Here is a 19,272-nt window from a genome sequence, read left to right as displayed (position 1 = left end):
CCAGGTCTGTCTTTTTCATCCAACACCACCTCCTGCAAGCTATGATTCCACACTGTGCTACTGAGCGACTTTCTATCGAACAAGTACACTGTCACTAACCCCCAACACTCATAAAGAAAAATTGGACAGTGTCTAATTATAAATTTGAACCTGTGCAAGTGAACGCACTTTCGATTGTTTTATGTCGTAAAAGTAACCTCGTTAAACAACCTCTGACCCCTAAAATGATAACACTAAAAAACATAATTCGTCCTAGTGGGTCCACGACTTGTCAGCTCAGCCCCATGAGAGTTGCCGGCTGACTCCTCCGTTTCGCGAACCCCAGGCCGCTCTACGAAATCGTTTAACCTCTAGCCATTCCATCAGAATCAGAAACAGAATGTAGGCCCCCTTCTTGACTATTTCATTCTCCTGACTGCAGTGCTTCTGTAAGGTGCTGCCTCCTGGCAGGAATTCAAAACCTTTTTCTGGAACAGATGTTGAAACTGGTACTCTACAACTTGAAGGCACACTTCAAGGATCTGTACCGTACTGATAATGTTTATCTTGTATGTTAATGATTTATCGGTTCTTCCGCAAGTGGTCTTGGCTCAGTGACAATTAGCTCCTCATAAGCAGTCATCGAATTAATACCACAATCGGATAACTCCAACGACAACTGGAATTGACGGAACAACGGGAAACGACCAAAAACGGCAGACTTAATGCCGAAAAAACCACAGCTGTCATGTTCACCCATCCTACGGGACTGGCTCAGAATTAAAAATATTCAACTGACCCGAGTGGATAACTATCTTGGAGTTACAACTGACAGGAATCTTATCTTTAAAGCGCACACACACAAAGAAAAAAAGGGTGAAGATTTCTGACCTCCTTCACCTACTTTATCCACTTATCTCAAGTACGCTAGCGAATATACAAACCAGTCTATGACTATACAAGGCAACAGTCTTGTGTGCCATCCTTTATACGTGGAGAATGAGGAGCAGCTTCAACCTTGGACCACTTCAGAGGTTGCAGAATAGGGGCCTAAGATGGATTCTCATGGCCCAGAAATGGGCACACTTACGTGACCTACATCGACACCTTAAGACTCTGCAAGAGAGGCGCTATGCATCGCGGTGTAGCTTGCTGTCCAGGTTTCGAGAGGATGCGTTTCTGGATCACGAATGTAAAATTAGAGAGATTCGAGAGCGCACGGAGGCTTTCCGGCAGTCGTTCTTCCCGCGAACCATACGCGACTGACAGTGGCACGTGAAGTGCCCTCCGCCACACACCGTTGGGTGGCTTGCGGAGTAAAAATGTAGATGTAGATGTAAATGTGCAGACGTTACCAGACCACACACGGGAACTGCTAGACAAAATACACGCCCTTAGTCAACGTCGCGCCACCTCGACTATGTTGGTTTGGTCGCCCCGAAACAATGACACAGAGTTAAGATACCTCGAGCCATTATCGAGATATCTCAGTAGCTTCACAAAATGAAGACGACCTCCATCCCAAAAGGGCAACTGTCCTTCTCGTGTGTAAATAAAGCTGTTGTCGTTTCACCTGCCATCCAGGAAGTTCAAAGGCTAAGCGGTATCGCTTTTGCCACACCTGCCCCGTCCTCACCCTTCCCTCAGAAAAAAAAGGTGTTGGAAATGTCGACTGTCGTAGGGAAATTACTAGTCCTGTATGCTAGCCATGTTGCCTCCGGCCACAACCCATTTAGGAGGATTAGAAGACGACCGGCCAGTCAGTTCCAGGCTGACGTAAGTCTTATCTCTCCAAAAGCTGACCCTGTTGTAGACAATGGCGACAGGAAGAGCACACAGGCACTTCCAGGGAATGAGATGTTACATTACATGAAATCGGTAGCTCGAACACGGACACGAACATTCCTTTTACCGGCAACGAAACGTCATTTCCAAGTTCAATCTCCACAACAACTGCTTCACACACAACATTGTCTTGTCTAGAGGTAACCAACTGTTCTAGCCAAATACACTCCTGGAAATGGAAAAAAGAACACATTGACACCGGTGTGTCAGACCCACCATACTTGCTCCGGACACTGCGAGAGGGCTGTACAAGCAATGATCACACGCACGGCACAGTGGACGCACCAGAAACCGCGGTGTTGGCCGTCGAATGGCGCTAGCTGCGCAGCATTTGTGCACCGCCGCCGTCAGTGTCAGCCAGTTTGCCGTGGCATACGGAGCTCCATCGCAGTCTTTAACACTGGTAGCATGCCGCGACAGCGTGGACGTGAACCGTATGTGCAGTTGACGGACTTTGAGCGAGGGCGTATAGTGGGCATGCGGGAGGCCGGGTGGACGTACCGCCGAATTGCTCAACACGTGGGGCGTGAGGTCTCCACAGTACATCGATGTTGTCGCCAGTGGTCGGCGGAAGGTGCACGTGCCCGTCGACCTGGGACCGGACCGCAGCGACGCACGGATGCACGCCAAGACCGTAGGATCCTACGCAGTGCCGTAGGGGACCGCACCGCCACTTCCCAGCAAATTAGGGACACTGTTGCTCCTGGGGTATCGGCGAGGACCATTCGCAACCGTCTCCATGAATCTGGGCTACGGTCCCGCACACCGTTAGGCCGTCTTCCGCTCACGCCCCAACATCGTGCAGCCCGCCTCCAGTGGTGTCGCGACAGGCGTGAATGGAGGGACGAATGGAGACGTGTCGTCTTCAGCGATGAGAGTCGCTTCTGCCTTGGTGCCAATGATGGTCGTATGCGTGTTTGGCGCCGTGCAGGTGAGCGCCACAATCAGGACTGCATACGACCGAGGCACACAGGGCCAACACCCGGCATCATGGTGTGGGGAGCGATCTCCTACACTGGCCGTACACCACTGGTGATCGTCGAGGGGACACTGAATAGTGCACGATACATCCAAACCGTCATCGAACCCATCGTTCTACCATTCCTAGACCGTCAAGGGAACTTGCTGTTCCAACAGGACAATGCACGTCCGCATGTATCCCGTGCCACCGAACGTGCTCTAGAAGGTGTAAGTCAACTACCCTGGCCAGCAAGATCTCCGGATCTGTCCCCCATTGAGCATGTTTGGGACTGGATGAAGCGTCGTCTCACGCGGTCTGCACGTCCAGCACGAACGCTGGTCCAACTGAGGCGCCAGGTGGAAATGGCATGGCAAGCCGTTCCACGGGACTACATCCAGCATCTCTACGATCGTCTCCATGGGAGAATAGCAGCCTGCATTGCTGCGAAAGGTGGATATACACTGTACTAGTGCCGACATTGCGCATGCTCTGTTGCCTGTGTCTATGTGCCTGTGGTTCTGTCAGTGTGATCATGTGATGTATCTGACCCCAGGAATGTGTCAATAAAGTTTCCCCTTCCTGGGACAATGAATTCACGGTGTTCTTATTTCAATTTCCAGGAGTGTATAAAATAACGCAGTGATGTTTGGTTACTAACTCACTGAGGAACGAGTGAATACAAAAATGCATAAAGCCATTGGACGCTTTTGACGCGCGCAGTTTTGTTTCCGTGAATCTGACGTAGCCGACGGTAAAGTAAACTGTGACGTCCAGCTTACCTGTGTGCGCGTTACGTTGGCCACGTGGCAGTTCTGCTTGGAGTGTCCGCAGAAGAGCAGCTGCAGCCAGAGGTCAGGGAAGTCGAAGCCGGTGGCGGGTGCGCAGGCGGTGCGCGCGAACTGCAGTGCGGCCGACACGGGCTGCGAGGGGAACGTCTGGATGTGCGACGGCTCCAGGGCCAGCTCGGGCCGCGGCCACCGCACGTCGAGCGAGCGATCCTGCAACCACACGGCGTTACTCTGTCACACTGCAAGACCAGTGAAATAACAAAAAGAAACGAGGCACCCGGAATAGATGACATGTCTCCATAATTACTCAGATCCTTGGGAGAAAATACCGCCACAAAAAAGTACCACCAGGTGCGCAAGATTAAAGACATACGCGAAAAACACTCTGATTTCAAGGGGAATGTAGTAATTCCAGTTCCAGAGAAATCGGCTGCTGAAAGGTCTGAAAATTACGGAAGGTACAGGTAAAGTTTCACGTTCTAGCCTAAGATGGGGCAGTCGTGACCGACCGACCGACCGACCACCACGTCACCCTCTGCCAATAGCGTCTTCGGGTGCAGTATGAAAAGGCAAGTAGTCAGCACACCGATCTCCCGGTCGTAGTCAGGCTTCTTGCCCGTGGAACCGTTACTAACCCTTCGAGCAGCTCCTCAGTTGGCATCATGAAGCTGAGTGCAACTCGTACCAGTCCACCAGCCTAGGAAAACTCCCTGGCAGTAGCGGGAATCGAACCCGGCCCCCCCCCCCCCCCACGTGGCAGTCAGCCACGCTCACCGCTCAGCTACGGAGGCGGACGAATATTAAGGATCCATCAGTTTAATAACTCATTAATTCAAAACACTACCACGAATTATGAACAGAAGACTGGAGAAAATGATGTAAGCCAATCTCGAGGAAGATTAATTTTGGCCTGCAGAAACATGAGGAAATACTGAGACTGCGACTTAGCTTAGAAGATATACCGACGAACGGTAAACCTACTTTTATAGAATTTTTAGATTCTGAGAGATGTTTTGGAATTTTTGAGTGAGAAAAAGTTTTTTTCATGTTCTACGGGCAACAATGATAAAACACAGAGAACGAAAACTTTTTATAACTCGTGCAGAAACCAGCCTGCAGTTGGAAGATGCAAAGGACGTGGAAGGAAAGCAGTACATAAGAAGGTAGCGACCCAGGGTTGTAACCTCTCCAACGTGTTGCTCAGTTTGTACGTACAACAAGTACTGAAGCAAACCAAGGAAACATTTGCAAAGGAAATTTAAGTTAAGGGTGAAGAAAGAAAAATTTTAAGGTTTGCCGATGACACTGGAACTCTGTCAGAGATGATAAAGGGCTTGAAACATTATATGAATGGAATGAAAAGCGACTTCAAAAGAAGTTTGAAAACGGAAATAAACAACAGTAACGCAAGGGTAATGGCGTGTAGTCGGATTAAAATAGACGACTCTAAGTGCATCAGATTAGGAAAATGGCATACTAACAGTAGTTGATGAGTTTTATCATCTGGAGAGCAAGATAACACGATAGACGAAGTAGAGAGGGTGGAAAATGCAGACGTGCAACGGTAATAAGAGCTTCTGTGAAAACACATCTAGTGCAACGGTAATAAAAACTTCTGTGAAAACACATCTAGTATAAATTAAAGTGTTAGGAAGTATTTTTGAAAAGGTTTATCTAGAATGTATACCGGTACAGAAATAGTACTCCGTCGATAAACTATTCAGGGAAGAAGGAATGGAAGTTTTTGAAATATGCTGCTACAGAACAATGCCGACGACTACGTCGGTAGATCGTATAACTAATAGAGGAGAGCTGAATCGATGGGTTGCAGTAGATACGCAAGGATGAAGAGGCTAGCACAGGAAAGACTAGCATGTGATATGTGTCAAACAAGTCATCGGACTGAAGACAAATAGAACAACAACGTGCCAAATGTTTTCTCCAAGCGACATTAGGGCGTTGGAATGATGAGATAATTAAATCTCAGTTTATATGACAGTAAAATATTGAGACAAATTTTGCACACTTTTCTGAACAACAATTTAATCAGTGGCAAATTCGTCGATGTGCTTGAAACTTGTCGAAACGATCTATTTACTCGGCTGATTTACCGAGAAGAATTCGTCAATGAAATTCACCGATACACGATACATTCAAATTTAATAATTTATGCAGTTAATTAATAAAGATGTTAATACATCCGTAATGTATCACCACGTCGCAGAGTGCAACAAGGGATACACACTTTCGTTTACACAAGGGAACATGCGCTCCTAAAGAAGATTCAAGTTAATAACATGCTTCCGTGGACGATGTATGCTGATAAGGCAAAACGTAATGACCTCTACCCACAGCAAAACTGAACGCCGCCTGATACCGTTGCGCGCACGTCACACGGTAAGGATAGTATACAAACCGAGCAGAGACGTATGAGGAACAATCTGGCAATAAAATGGCCTGCAAAAGGGGAAATCCACTGACATAAGCCACTGCAACAAGGCGTAGATAGTTATACCCCGGCGCCTGGGAACGAGCATGTTGAATACGGCGTAGCTGGTCGGCTGTTCACGTGCTACTGTCGTGGGCATAAAGCGACAAAAGAACGGAGAAACTACGAGAGGACGACAAGGCGTTGGCTGTCCACACCTCATCACAGAACGTACAGGTAAAGCAGGATAGGCAACCATCTGTGGCACATCTGACGACAGATCACAACAATGGTGCAGGCACAAATGTTTCGGAACACTGTTCAACGCACATTGCTGAACACGGGGCTCTGCAGCTGGCGACCCCTTCGTGTTCTATTGTTGACACAACGACGTAGTCAATTACGATTTCATTTGGTCTTGGACGGTCGTTCCCAGTCTAAAGGCAATTATTCCCTGATGGGTAAAATGGGTAAAAGCTGATCGATTCGATTACGTTTCTGTCATGAAGCTAAATTATTTTCAATAGATCATTACTATCATCACAACTTTGTAAGACTTTAATGTTGATTATATAAGTTATCAATAATTACTTTTCGCAATTAGTAGCATCAACGAGGTGGAAGTTACAGGTTCCTTACATAGTCCACGCACTACACACATACGTTGTGCTTTGTCCCGTACACCGCTGATGATAAAAGTGAGTAAAAAATGCTAAAGGTCTTAAGAAAATATCTTCTCCAAGTTGTAGATCTATCTACAGTAGTCCAGAAATTACTTCATTATTTGCTTCGAAACAGATAAATAAATACACATCAGTAACTACATAATGGCTACTATAGTACTGTGCACAGTTTTATTATTGTTCAATTTGTGCCAGTTCAGAAGTAAAGAGTGCAGCAAAGAAGTGATTTACGAACATTTGCAGAGTGTAGGTTAAGCAAGTGCCGCAACGGAGAGGAGTAATGCAGGGAAAGCATTTTTTGTGACAAGTGAGTACCCTCACTGTGGATAATTAGAATTATTTTGTCTGAGGAGGACTTGTGGGTAGTACTCGCGATGCCCCACGAATTCCTTCGTCATTCATCCTAACACATACACACACACACACACATACGCACAAATTAAATATCATTCATCTTTCAACATTTTACAAATAAAGGTGTTCCAAGAATTTCGTTCTACAGTTTAGTTAGAAAATTGGTGATAATGTGCTCGGACGAGGGAAGGGGGGGGGGGCACAACAGATAGGGGGGGGGGGGGGAAGGGCGGGATGCGGGGTTACTGGTTAATGTTTGATTGCACTGAGAAGCAGCAGAGACGCAGGCTGGTTGTAATGTGCGCGTGGGGCACACAATACTCGTTAAAGCCTGTGCTATGGTAATTGAGCAGGGTTCACCTTATGAGAAAGGATTTTCGTATAGATATCGACCGCGTGTACCTGAATGGCGGCAAATCAGACTTACACCCACTCTGTAATAACAATGATCCGTCAAGCAAGTCCGAAATGCAATTACACGTCAGTATGGACCAATAGCAACACTGAAGATGCTACCAATTTAATAATAATACGGTCGCCAGCCTAATTAGGCATTAACTGAGTTTCTTCCCTGTACAAGTTGGTATATATTCATGCAAAACAACAAGTAGTAACACTGCACAAATAGTAGAATTTTAGAATCAGAAAATCTCTTGAACTGATAGTTTCACGTTCTGTACTAATATGGAAAAACCATGAATACATAACACTACACTATAATGTATACTACAAAACTTTATACTGTCTATTAATGTGATTAAAATCGGGCATAGGTTACCCTAGAAATAGCACTTTCGAGCCACACACAAAATGTCAGTTTTGATGAAGATAAAACACTGATAAATTTTGGCTTTTATATTGACTTTAACTTTTGCTGGTCAAACCAATTTAGAACACTTCAGAATCCAAATGAATAAAAAAAGGGGAGGGGGTTCCTGAAACTGTTGCGATCACTGTATTACAAAAAAATGATTACTGCATTTATTATGCGTTCAAGATTTCCAGTATATAAGTTACTACTCTTTTCATATTATTTACTGCTCATTTAAATACCGTTATATCTGTCTCGAAATAATTAAACTTCATTACTATATCAATATTAAAGTTATCTTTCAACTTCGTTAGACCTTCGTTATTCATTTACTGGTTCATTAACAAAACAGTTCTTTAAACACCATTCTAACATAGCTAGGTCTGCAAGTAATTATTATTAACACAAACTTTAATTTTTCATTTCGGGACACTCGGATTGCACAGCATTTGGAAAGGACCCTGTCTAGATTAGTTGTGAGGATAATTAAATGATGGGAAAGTTCTGGTAAAATTTAGGTTATTATTGAACAGTTCACTCTATGGTCCATACGAATACAGTACTAAAAGTTTAAACCTGCTTGTATCGATGCGGCGGTTGGAGAGCGGCGAGATGGCGAGGCACAGAGCACACATACAACCACAGCTATGAGCCTTGACGTATCGGCACTTTAATTCTTCTTAGCGCCGCAATACTTTTCCATTTAGTGCCTATGGAATTTTGCCATGCTGTGTGGGCGTTTGAACAGCATACCCGAGGCTCAGTGAAACTACGTCTTCCAGGAGAGCCTCCTCGCTCCAGAAGGTGATGCTCAGACCAATGCCAAACTCCAACTACTACTGTGCCCGTGCGCATTTTCCCGCGCTCGCCTGCCATCCACCTTTTACCGCTCCCTTACAGACAGGGTATTCACCCGAGGTTTCATTCTACATATCCTAACACATTGCCTACGTATGGACCACATGCACAGTTACAATTTTAAACATCTTGCAACAGTTTCAACATTTGTTACATTTCAATTCTATTACAATACTGCTTGACATTTGACATAAACATTAATATTCACATTGAAACTTATTTACAGTTTCCTTAACATAATGACATGAAACAAAAAAGAAATGAAATCAGAACATCAATTACACCAGTTTATCGAAAAATCAGAAGAAAAAATATTATTTATATGTACAATAGTACAGCGTCGTTGTTGTTACATGGTGTAGCTGTATTATGTTATGGGGGCACATTCATCTTCATTTTCGTGTAACCTGTGGTGGTAACCAAAGCCACCATGACAGCTATGGACTACGCGAACATTACTGCGGGTCCCTGCATCCTAGACGGCAATGACAACTTCCAGCAGTATAACCGTCCGTCTTACAAGGCTGTAACAATGCTATATTGGTCTGAAGACTGGTACTGAATTCACTTTGGTATCTTGACCACTAAATTTGCTTGATCTGAACATAATGGAACACATTTAGGACACTATCGAGCGCCGGCTCCACACTCAGAAACCAGCCCGTAATTTACAGGAAATGTCTAACAGTGCGCAGAGACGTGTTGCCACGTACCTCCCGAAACCTACTAAAGACTTTTAGAATTCAAGCCACACAGAACTGTTGCTGTACTGCATTACAAAACTGGACCAACACGTTATTAAACTGGCGGCCGTTACTTTTTGGCTAATCAATGTATGTTGATTATAGCGGTATTTCGACGACTGATTTGACCGTCTTTCTCAACTGTTACAAGCGACGGAAGAATATTTTGTAGCAACCTGAACTTAGTTTACTTCTATATTTATGCTCCGCAAGCTATTTGGGTGTGTGTGATGGAGGGTACTTGTTGTATCGTTGTCATTTCTCGTGGTCCAGCCGCGAGTGATGTGCGGAAAGAACGACTGCAGGTAACTCTCTGACTGAGCTGGACTCTCTAATAAATGCAAGAGGAAGCAACAGCATACACATTCGGTATGTAACCAGTGACTCACAGCTTGGCGTCCAACGCCTCCCTTTACCGAGTATCACAAGCGTTAGATGAGTATTTCCATGACTCTTTTGCACTCACTAAACGAACTAGTGAGGAAATACAATGCTATTCCTTAGATCTTCTGTATTTACATTATCAATCCTACGTGGTAAGGGTCCATTATTGGGAGCAATGCTCAAGTATCGGCTGAACGAAGTTTTTGTACGCTACCTTATCCGTTGGTTGACTGCCCTTCCTAAGGACTCTTCCAATGAATCTACCTGGCATCTCCCCTTCCTTAGCTTAATCTGATGTAGTCGTTCCACATTAAATCGCTTCTTACCGATACTCCCAGATATTTGGTAGATGTGACTGCCTTGCGAGAGACAGACAAATACTAAAATCTCCGTTCTAATCAGCTTTTTTTCCTTCAAGTTGAAGGAACTGTTCCTTAGGGAGGGAACCGAAGCCAGATCACCCTCATAGAAGAGCTGTCGGTCTTACAGATAGGAAAAGAACATGTCAATGTATTATTACCGAACTGCAAGAGCGTCAGTGCTCGGATCCTAAGACTGGTCTCACTTATTAACGGTAATAATAACCACTTAGTATTAGGAAGAGAAAGTTAGATGAAACCGTAAATCAACAGCAGTGATATCCTTAATTTAGATTTGAATGTACAGTATATCACAAGGATAGGCTAGGCGTCAGTGGTGGTGGCATAGTTACTCTCGTAAAGAACTCAATAGTATCCAGTGAGCTTATTACATATCCTGAATGTGAAATACTGTGGGTAAAGGTGAGCATCAAAGGTTGGTCAAACATGGTAACCGGGTGCGTTTATAGAAATGCGTTAAGAGTGGCAGAGCGCATTAGAGACAGCGTGGGTGAAAGTTTCCGGAGTAAGCTGCCCGATCACGCTACTATAACAGGGAGAGACTTCATTTGCCAGATATACAGTAGGAGAGTCACAGAATAAAAACTAATGTTGTAGAAATTGCATCGTGTGAGATTGTTCTGAATGTCTTCTCTAAAAATTACTTAGAGCATATAGCTAAAGAACTGACGCGTGAGGACGATGTCGTAGACCTCCTAGTAGTTGACGGACCCCAGTTTTTCAAATTAGTTAACGTCGAGGAGGGAAACAGTGATTATAATATTCTGATAGCATCAAAACCAAGGATATTACAAGGACTGTTAAGAAGTAGGAAAATATGCACTCATATTCAGAAAAAACAGAACATCTTGAACGAATAGAGATAGGACATTCATATTCAGAGGACATGTACATTAGTTCAGACACCTCGGTTCAGCATGTGTGCTGTTGCCTACTAGGCACAGGTCCTCCATGAGCCCTGACAACTTGTTCCAAGCGTGATGGCATCGAAGAGTATAAGGCGCGAATGGCGTCCTGTGTTATATCCACCCATACTCCATTAACCTGATTCCAAAGTTCATGTGTGGTGGTTGGCATTGGATCACAGCGACGCACCCCCCTCTACTGGTGACAAGTCTGCTTATCTGGCGGGCCAGGGCAAAAGGCTGACATCCTGTGACACCTAGAAGTCGTGTCTCCGTCCAACAACATGTGGTCGAGTATTGTTTTGCAAGAAAATGCCGTCTGGGATGTTGTGCAGAAAGGTTATGGCTGGGGGTTACAGGATGTCGCACCGGTTACAGCACCCTGGACACGCACCAACTGTGGTTTGTAGTTGTACCCACTAGCACCGCACACCATAAGGCCATGTGTTGGCGATGTATGTTTTGTGCAAATGCAGGCACCGTGGTGCCGCTCCCCCTGTCTGTGGCGAACCAAAATGCGGCCATCATTTTCGAACAAACAGAACTTTGATTCGCCCGAAAACACTATCTGATTCCATTCCTGTCCCCGAGTGACGTCGTTCCATACACCATCGCCGTCTAGCATGTTTCTGCACATTCGACAAAGGTAGACAGAGAAATGGACCACGCGCACGTAACCTATGCCATAATAAACTGCCACGGACTGCACCCCTGATACTGCACGATGTGTTACACTGTCCCACTGTTGCGCCAGAACGGAGGAGGGACGCAGATCTGTCATGCATTGGCATTCGGGTGAGGTTTCGATTTTCTTGAGGGGGGGCTTAGGGGGGAGGGAGGGGGGCGGGCAGGGTGGTGCGACCTGACCCATCTCGTCGTGTTCTGCGGCTTTACGTGAACCATTCCCACACACCCGTTGCACTGCCGGAACACTTCGTCCCGCATTAGCGGCAATTTCCCAGACGCCTGGTTCAAATGGCTCTGAGCAATATGGGACTTAACATCTATGGTCATCAATCCCCTAGAACTTAGAACTACTTAAACCTAACTAACCTAAGGACATCACACAACACCCAGCCATCACGAGGCAGAGAAAATCCCTGACCCCGCCGGGAATCGAACCCGGGAACCCGGGCGTGGGAAGCGAGAACGCTACCGCACGACCACGAGATGCGGGCCCACACGCCTGTATCACATTGTATCATGCCAATAATGCTCCCTCTTTCAAACTCACTGATTTGATAGTACGGTTCACGCATACGTCTGCGAAGCACCCTGCACGTCTGCACCAGTCACACTGATCCATTACCTTCAGTTTATAGCGATAACGAGAGCCGCAGGCACATTTTTACGATAGGTGGTGTTGCGTCGCAATGTCGATGTTGACCTAGAGCTCGCGGGCCGACATGTTTCAAATGCTAATCATTTCTGCAAACATACTAATGTACATGTTCTGTGAATATTAACGTACTACATCTAGTCGTTCGCCGTGTTCCGTTTTTTTCTGAACATGCGTGTATTTGGTTAATAAGTGCGACAGGATTCTGAAACTAATCTGCATTAATAACGGTTTGAGCTCCGAAATAAAAAAAAAACTGCGAGCACTACCCACTCGACACCACAACAAACAGCTTTGCATGTTACGCCATATTTTATACAAAATTCGGCAACTGCGTACAAGGGAAAACAGCATCACATAGAAACCAACACCTTAGTGTATTCCTGATTATATTTGTTAAACAAGAGTCGCCTAATCATTGAAGAAATTGTAGGAAGTGGGATTAATAAGAGTAAGTTTATTTGACAATAATATTTATTCAAATTTGAAACCATCATCGAATCTTATTGCAAAGTGACTCTTGGAAAACAAAAACACAGAGAAGTAACATGAGACAATGGAGTTAATAATGTAATACTTTGAAATACATAGGGAGGAAGACTGAAAGACAAACAAAATCAGAGTTCCTCGTCTGTGTAACTCGCAATTTCAAATACACAAGAGAATGAACCCAGTGAACTATGCGTACACAATGCACAAAGAATTAGATAAACATGAGCTGTTCAGAGTACGGACTCTCGAATAAGAAACTAACAGACAGTGCTGCTAGCGAAAGCGACACTTATATCGCCAAAATGCACAGTCAGCACGTGACGACAGCCAGGAAGCGAACGATAGGAATGTAAAGTTCTCTGTTGTCATACCGAGCTGCCATTGGAGAGGCGGCAGCAAGCTTGTAGCCAGTGTCCTAAACATAAACGCGGCTCAAAGCATGAAAATAGAACGGAACGCTGCAAAAGTTTCCCTGTTATGACGTTCAAATACGTATAAACCATTTACTAGGTTGGTACAAAGCTTTAACTGTCTTCCTCTATTGGAGGACGTAGCACTCACAGTATCTACACTCCTGGAAATTGAAATAAGAACACCGTGAATTCATTGTCCCAGGAAGGGGAAACTTTATTGACACATTCCTGGGATCAGATACATCACATGGTCACACTGACAGAACCACAGGCACATAGACACAGGCAACAGAGCATGCACAATGTCGGCACTAGTACAGTGTATATCCACCTTTCGCAGCAATGCAGGCTGCTATTCTCCCATGGAGACGATCGTAGAGATGCTGGATGTAGTCCTGTGGAACGGCTTGCCATGCCATTTCCACCTGGCGCCTCAGTTCGACCAGCGTTCGTGCTGGACGTGCAGACCGCGTGAGACGACGCTTCATCCAGTCCCAAACATGCTCAATGGGGAACAGATCCGGAGATCTTGCTGGCCAGGGTAGTTGACTTACACCTTCTAGAGCACGTTGGGTGGCACGGGATACATGCGGACGTGCATTGTCCTGTTGGAACAGCAAGTTCCCTTGCCGGTCTAGGAATGGTACAACGATGGGTTCGATGACGGTTTGGATGTACCGTGCACTATTCAGTGTCCCCTCGACGATCACCAGTGGTGTACGGCCAGTGGCGGAGATCGCTCCCCACACCATGACGCCGGGTGTTGGCCCTGTGTGCCTCGGTCGTATGCAGTCCTGATTGTGGCGCTCACCTGCACGGCGCCAAACACGCATACGACCATCATTGGCACCAAGGCAGAAGCGAATCTCATCGCTGAAGACGACACGTCTCCATTCGTCCCTCCATTCACGCCTGTCGCGACACCACTGGAGGCGGGCTGCACGATGTTGGGGCGTGAGCGGAAGACGGCCTAACGGTGTGCGGGACCGTAGCTCAGCTTCATGGAGACGGTTGCGAATGGTCCTCGCCGATACCCCAGGAGCAACAGTGTCCCTAATTTGCTGGGAAGTGGCGGTGCGGTCCCCTACGGCACTGCGTAGGATCCTACGGTCTTGGCGTGCATCCGTGCGTCGCTGCGGTCCGGTCCCAGGTCGACAGGCACGTGCACCTTCCGCCGACCACTGGCGACAACATCGATGTACTGTGGAGACCTCACGCCCCACGTGTTGAGCAATTCGGCGGTACGTCCACCCGGCCTCCCGCATGCCCACTATACGCCCTCGCTCAAAGTCCGTCAACTGCACATACGGTTCACGTCCACGCTGTCGCGGCATGCTACCAGTGTTAAAGACTGCGATGGAGCTCCGTATGCCACGGCAAACTGGCTGACACTGACGGCGGCGGTGCACAAATGCTGCGCAGCTAGCGCCATTCGACGGCCAACACCGCGGTTCCTGGTGTGTCCGCTGTGCCGTGCGTGTGATCATTGCTTGTACAGCCCTCTCGCAGTGTCCGGAGCAAGTATGGTGGGTCTGACACACCGGTGTCAATGTGTTCTTTTTTCCATTTCCAGGAGTGTAGAAAGGGAGGCAATACTAGGGATACTTCGAACAGAAATACTGTTGATACGGCGCTAAATTTCTCACATTTCGTAGGAATGGAAAGTCAGGAGTCTTGTAGACATCCATGCTAAGTAGCTACTAGGTACGTCTCAAGTGGTCACTTCGAAGCTTAAGGCACCATTGTCGATCCACGTCAGGGATTAACTCCTAGAAGCGGCAACTTGATAATACGCCAAGCAAGTCCTCGGTAGCAACTCAGGATGCCACCCGACTCTTGAGCAAAGCTTTGTCACAAGTCTGCAGAAAACAAGGGATGTCTCGGAATTTGGAACGTAGCGTAAGAACCTAACAATCAGTAATGTTCACATTGTATATGAAATAAAATGCAACTGAACTGATACAGGACTGAGAAGCGATCTGTACCAGTCATGTTAAATGACAAATTGCAAAATATCTACGTTGTCAACATCAAGTTTTTAGCTCTAAGAACGAGGATATGGAGAAAAAAATATAAAACTCGAAATAATTGTATAATATAGTAATTAGACAATTATGTGCCCAGCAACGTTGTGAGGGACGTAAAAGACCTGATGTGGTTAAGTGACCGTATTAGAAAGTTGACACAAAGTCAAAGACAGAATCTCAGAGTTAAGCGAAGTAAAAATTAGCAGGGAAACAGAAGTTAAATGAAACCAAAATGAGCGTGAGAAGAGTGATGCGAGAAGCATCCAAGTAATTTTTTTTTTTCATCTATACTCCGCGAGCCACCTTACGGTGTGTGGCGGAGGGTACTTATTGTACCACTATCTGATCCCCCCTTCCCTGTTCCATTCACGAATTGTGCGTGGGAAGAACGACTGCTTGTAAGTCTCCGTATTTGCTCTAGTTTCTCGGATCTTTTCGTTGTGATCATTACGCGAGATATATGTGGGCGGTAGTAATATGTTGCCCATCTCTTCCCGGAATGTGCTCTCTCGTAATTTCGATAATAAACCTCTCCGTATTGCGTAACGCCTTTCTTGAAGTGTCCGCCACTGGAGCTTGTTCAGCATCTCCGTAACGCTCTCGCGCTGACTAAATGTCCCCATGACGAATCGCGCTGCTTTTCGCTGGATCATGTCTATCTCTTCTATTAATCCAACCTGGTAACGGTCCCATACTGATGAGCAATACTCAAGAATCGGACGAACAAGCGTTTTGTAAGCTACTTCTTTCGTCGATGAGTCACATTTTCTTAGAATTGTTCCTATGAATCTCAACCTGGCGCCTGCTTTTCCCACTATTTGTTTTATGTGATCATTCCACTTCAGATCGCTCCGGATAGTAACTCCTAAGTATTTTACGGTCGTTACCGCTTCCAATGATTTACCACCTATGGCATAATCGTACTGGAATGGATTTCTGCCCCTATGTATGCGCATTATATTACATTTATCTACGTTTAGGGAAAGCTGCCATCTGTCGCACCATGCATTAATCCTCTGCAGGTCTTCCTGGAGTACGTACGAGTCTTCTGATGTTGCTACTTTCTTGTAGACAACCGTGTCATCTGCAAATAGTCTCACGGAGCTACCGATGTTGTCAACTAAGTCATTTATGTATATTGTAAACAATAAAGGTCCTATCACGCTTCCTTGCGGCACTCCCGAAATTACCTCTACATCTGCAGATTTTGAACCGTTAAGAATGACATGTTGTGTTCTTTCTTCTAGGAAATCCTGAATCCAATCACAAACCTGGTCCGATATTCCGTAAGCTCGTATTTTTTTCACTAAACGTAAGTGCGGAACCGTATCAAATGCCTTCCTGAAGTCCAGGAATACGGCATCAATCTGCTCGCCAGTGTCTACGGCACTGTGAATTTCTTGGGCAAATAGGGCGAGCTGAGTTTCACATGATCTCTGTTTGCGGAATCCATGTTGGTTATGATGAAGGAGATTTGTATTATCTAAGAACGTCATAATACGAGAACACAAAACATGTTCCATTATTCTACAACAGATTGACGTAAGCGAAATAGGCCTATAATTATTCGCATCTGATTTATGACCCTTCTTGAAAATGGGAACGACCTGCGCTTTCTTCCAGTCGCTAGGTACTTTACGTTCTTCCAGCGATCTACGATAAATTGCTGATAGAAAGGGGGCAAGTTCTTTAGCATAATCACTGTAGAATCTTAAGGGTATCTCGTCTGGTCCGGATGCTTTTCCGCTACTAAGTGATAGCAGTTGTTTTTCAATTCCGATATCGTTTATTTCAATATTTTCCATTTTGGCGTCCGTGCGACGGCTGAAGTCAGGGACCGTGTTACGATTTTCCGCAGTGAAACAGTTTCGGAGCACTGAATTCAGTATTTCTGCCTTTCTTCGGTCGTCCTCTGTTTCGGTGCCATCGTGGTCAACGAGTGACTGAATAGGGGATTTAGATCCGCTTACCGATTTTACATATGACCAAAACTTTTTAGGGTTCTTGTTTAGATTGTTTGCCAATGTTTTATGTTCGAATTCGTTGAATGCTTCTCTCATTGCTCTCTTTACGCTCTTTTTCGCTTCGTTAAGCTTTTCCTTATCAGCTATGATTCGACTACTCTTAAACCTATGATGAAGCTTTCTTTGTTTCCGTAGTACCTTTCGTACATGATTGTTATACCACGGTGGATCTTTCCCCTCGCTTTGGACCTTAGTCGGTACGAACTTATCTAAGGCGTACTGGACGATGTTTCTGAATTTTTTCCATTTTTGTTCCACATCCTCTTCCTCAGAAATGAACGTTTGATGGTGGTCACTCAGATATTCTGCGATTTGTGCCCTATCACTCTTGTTAAGCAAATATATTTTCCTTCCTTTCTTGGCATTTCTTATTACACTTGTAGTCATTGATGCAACCACTGACTTATGATCACTGATACCCTCTTCTACATTCACGGAGTCGAAAAGTTCCGGTCTATTTGTTGCTATGAGGTCTAAAACGTTAGCTTCACGAGTTGGTTCTCTAACTATCTGCTCGAAGTAATTCTCGGACAAGGCAGTCAGGATAATGTCACAAGAGTCTCTGTCCCTGGCTCCAGTTCTGATTGTGTGACTATCCCATTCTATACCTGGTAGATTGAAGTCTCCCCCTATTACAATAGTATGATCACGAAACTTCTTCACGACGTTCTGCAGGTTCTCTCTGAGGCGCTCAACTACTACGGTTGCTGATGCAGATGGTCTATAGAAGCATCCGACTATCATATCTGACCCACCTTTGATACTTAGCTTAACCTAGATTATTTCACATTCGCATTCGCTAATAACTTCACTGGATATTATTGAATTCTTTACTGCTATAAATACTCCTCCACCATTGGCGTTTATCCTATCCTTGCGGTATATATTCCATTCTGTGTCTAGGATTTCGTCACTGTTCACTTCCGGTTTTAACCAACTTTCCGTTCCTAATACTATATGCGCACTATTTCCTTCAATAAGAGATACTAATTCAGGAACCTTGCCCTGGATACTCCTGCAGTTCACCAATATTACGTTAACTTTTCCTGTTTTTGGTCTCTGAGGACGGACGTTCTTTATCAACGATGATAATGTCCTCTCTGGTAAGCCGTCAGGTATTTTATCGTTTCGCCCAAGTGGGGGGTCCCTCTAACCTAAGAATTTCAAACTTTCTTCAACCGATCTGACTAAAACTTCTAAGAAGTTTTGATCTTATGTAAAGTCAGTAAGCGGATCGACGACATCTGTTCAGTGGCTCAGTGCCCATATTGGCACCGAAACAGAAGATCACAGAGAGATTGATTGAATGAATAAATGAATGAATGTGTGTGTGGGGCTATGGCCGCCCGTAAGGTATACCGTTCGCCCAGTGCAAGTCTTTTTACATGACGCCTCTTCGGCAACTTGCGTGTCGATGAGGATGAAATGATAATGAAGACAACACAATACCCAGTTCCCGAACGGAGAAAATCTCCGACCTGGCCGGGAATCGAAGCCGGGCCACTCGCACGGAATTCTGCCCCGCTGACCACTCAGCTACGGAGGTGGACATCACAGAAAGAAGGCCGTAATACTGAATTCGGTCTTCCGAAATTGTTTGACAGTGCAAGATCGTAACACGGTTCCTCCTTTTGATCATCGCACGAATGCCAAAATGGCATTTACTCGTACTGAGATAAACGAGCGTGGAACAGAAAATCAACTAAAAATATTCAACAGTGGAATGGCAACTCGACCGGATTAGATACCTGTAAGGCTATACGAAGATTTAATGAAAGAACTTCCTCCCCTTCAAGCAATAGTTTGTCATAAATCACTGGAGCAACCTATCGAAAGGAAAAAAGCACTGGCCATTACA

General features: G+C 45.4%; 1 protein-coding gene across 1 annotated transcript in view; it reads right to left on the bottom strand.

Annotated features, from left to right (window-relative positions):
* Window positions 1–19,272, bottom strand: part of LOC126184472 (uncharacterized) — a gene marked incomplete at its 5' end in the record, with an annotated part of 580,042 nt that overhangs the window by 461,793 nt on the left and 98,977 nt on the right. The window contains one exon of the mRNA XM_049926864.1: window positions 3,565–3,783. Coding sequence (XP_049782821.1) covers window positions 3,565–3,783 — 219 coding nt within the window. The remainder of the gene's footprint in view (window positions 1–3,564; window positions 3,784–19,272) is intronic.

The sequence above is a fragment of the Schistocerca cancellata genome, chromosome 4 (genome assembly GCF_023864275.1).
Source record: "Schistocerca cancellata isolate TAMUIC-IGC-003103 chromosome 4, iqSchCanc2.1, whole genome shotgun sequence".
In the NCBI taxonomy this organism is placed as follows: Eukaryota; Metazoa; Arthropoda; class Insecta; order Orthoptera; family Acrididae; genus Schistocerca; species Schistocerca cancellata.
Note: the sequence above shows the minus strand (reverse complement) of the source record. Positions and strands in the feature narration are given on the sequence as shown.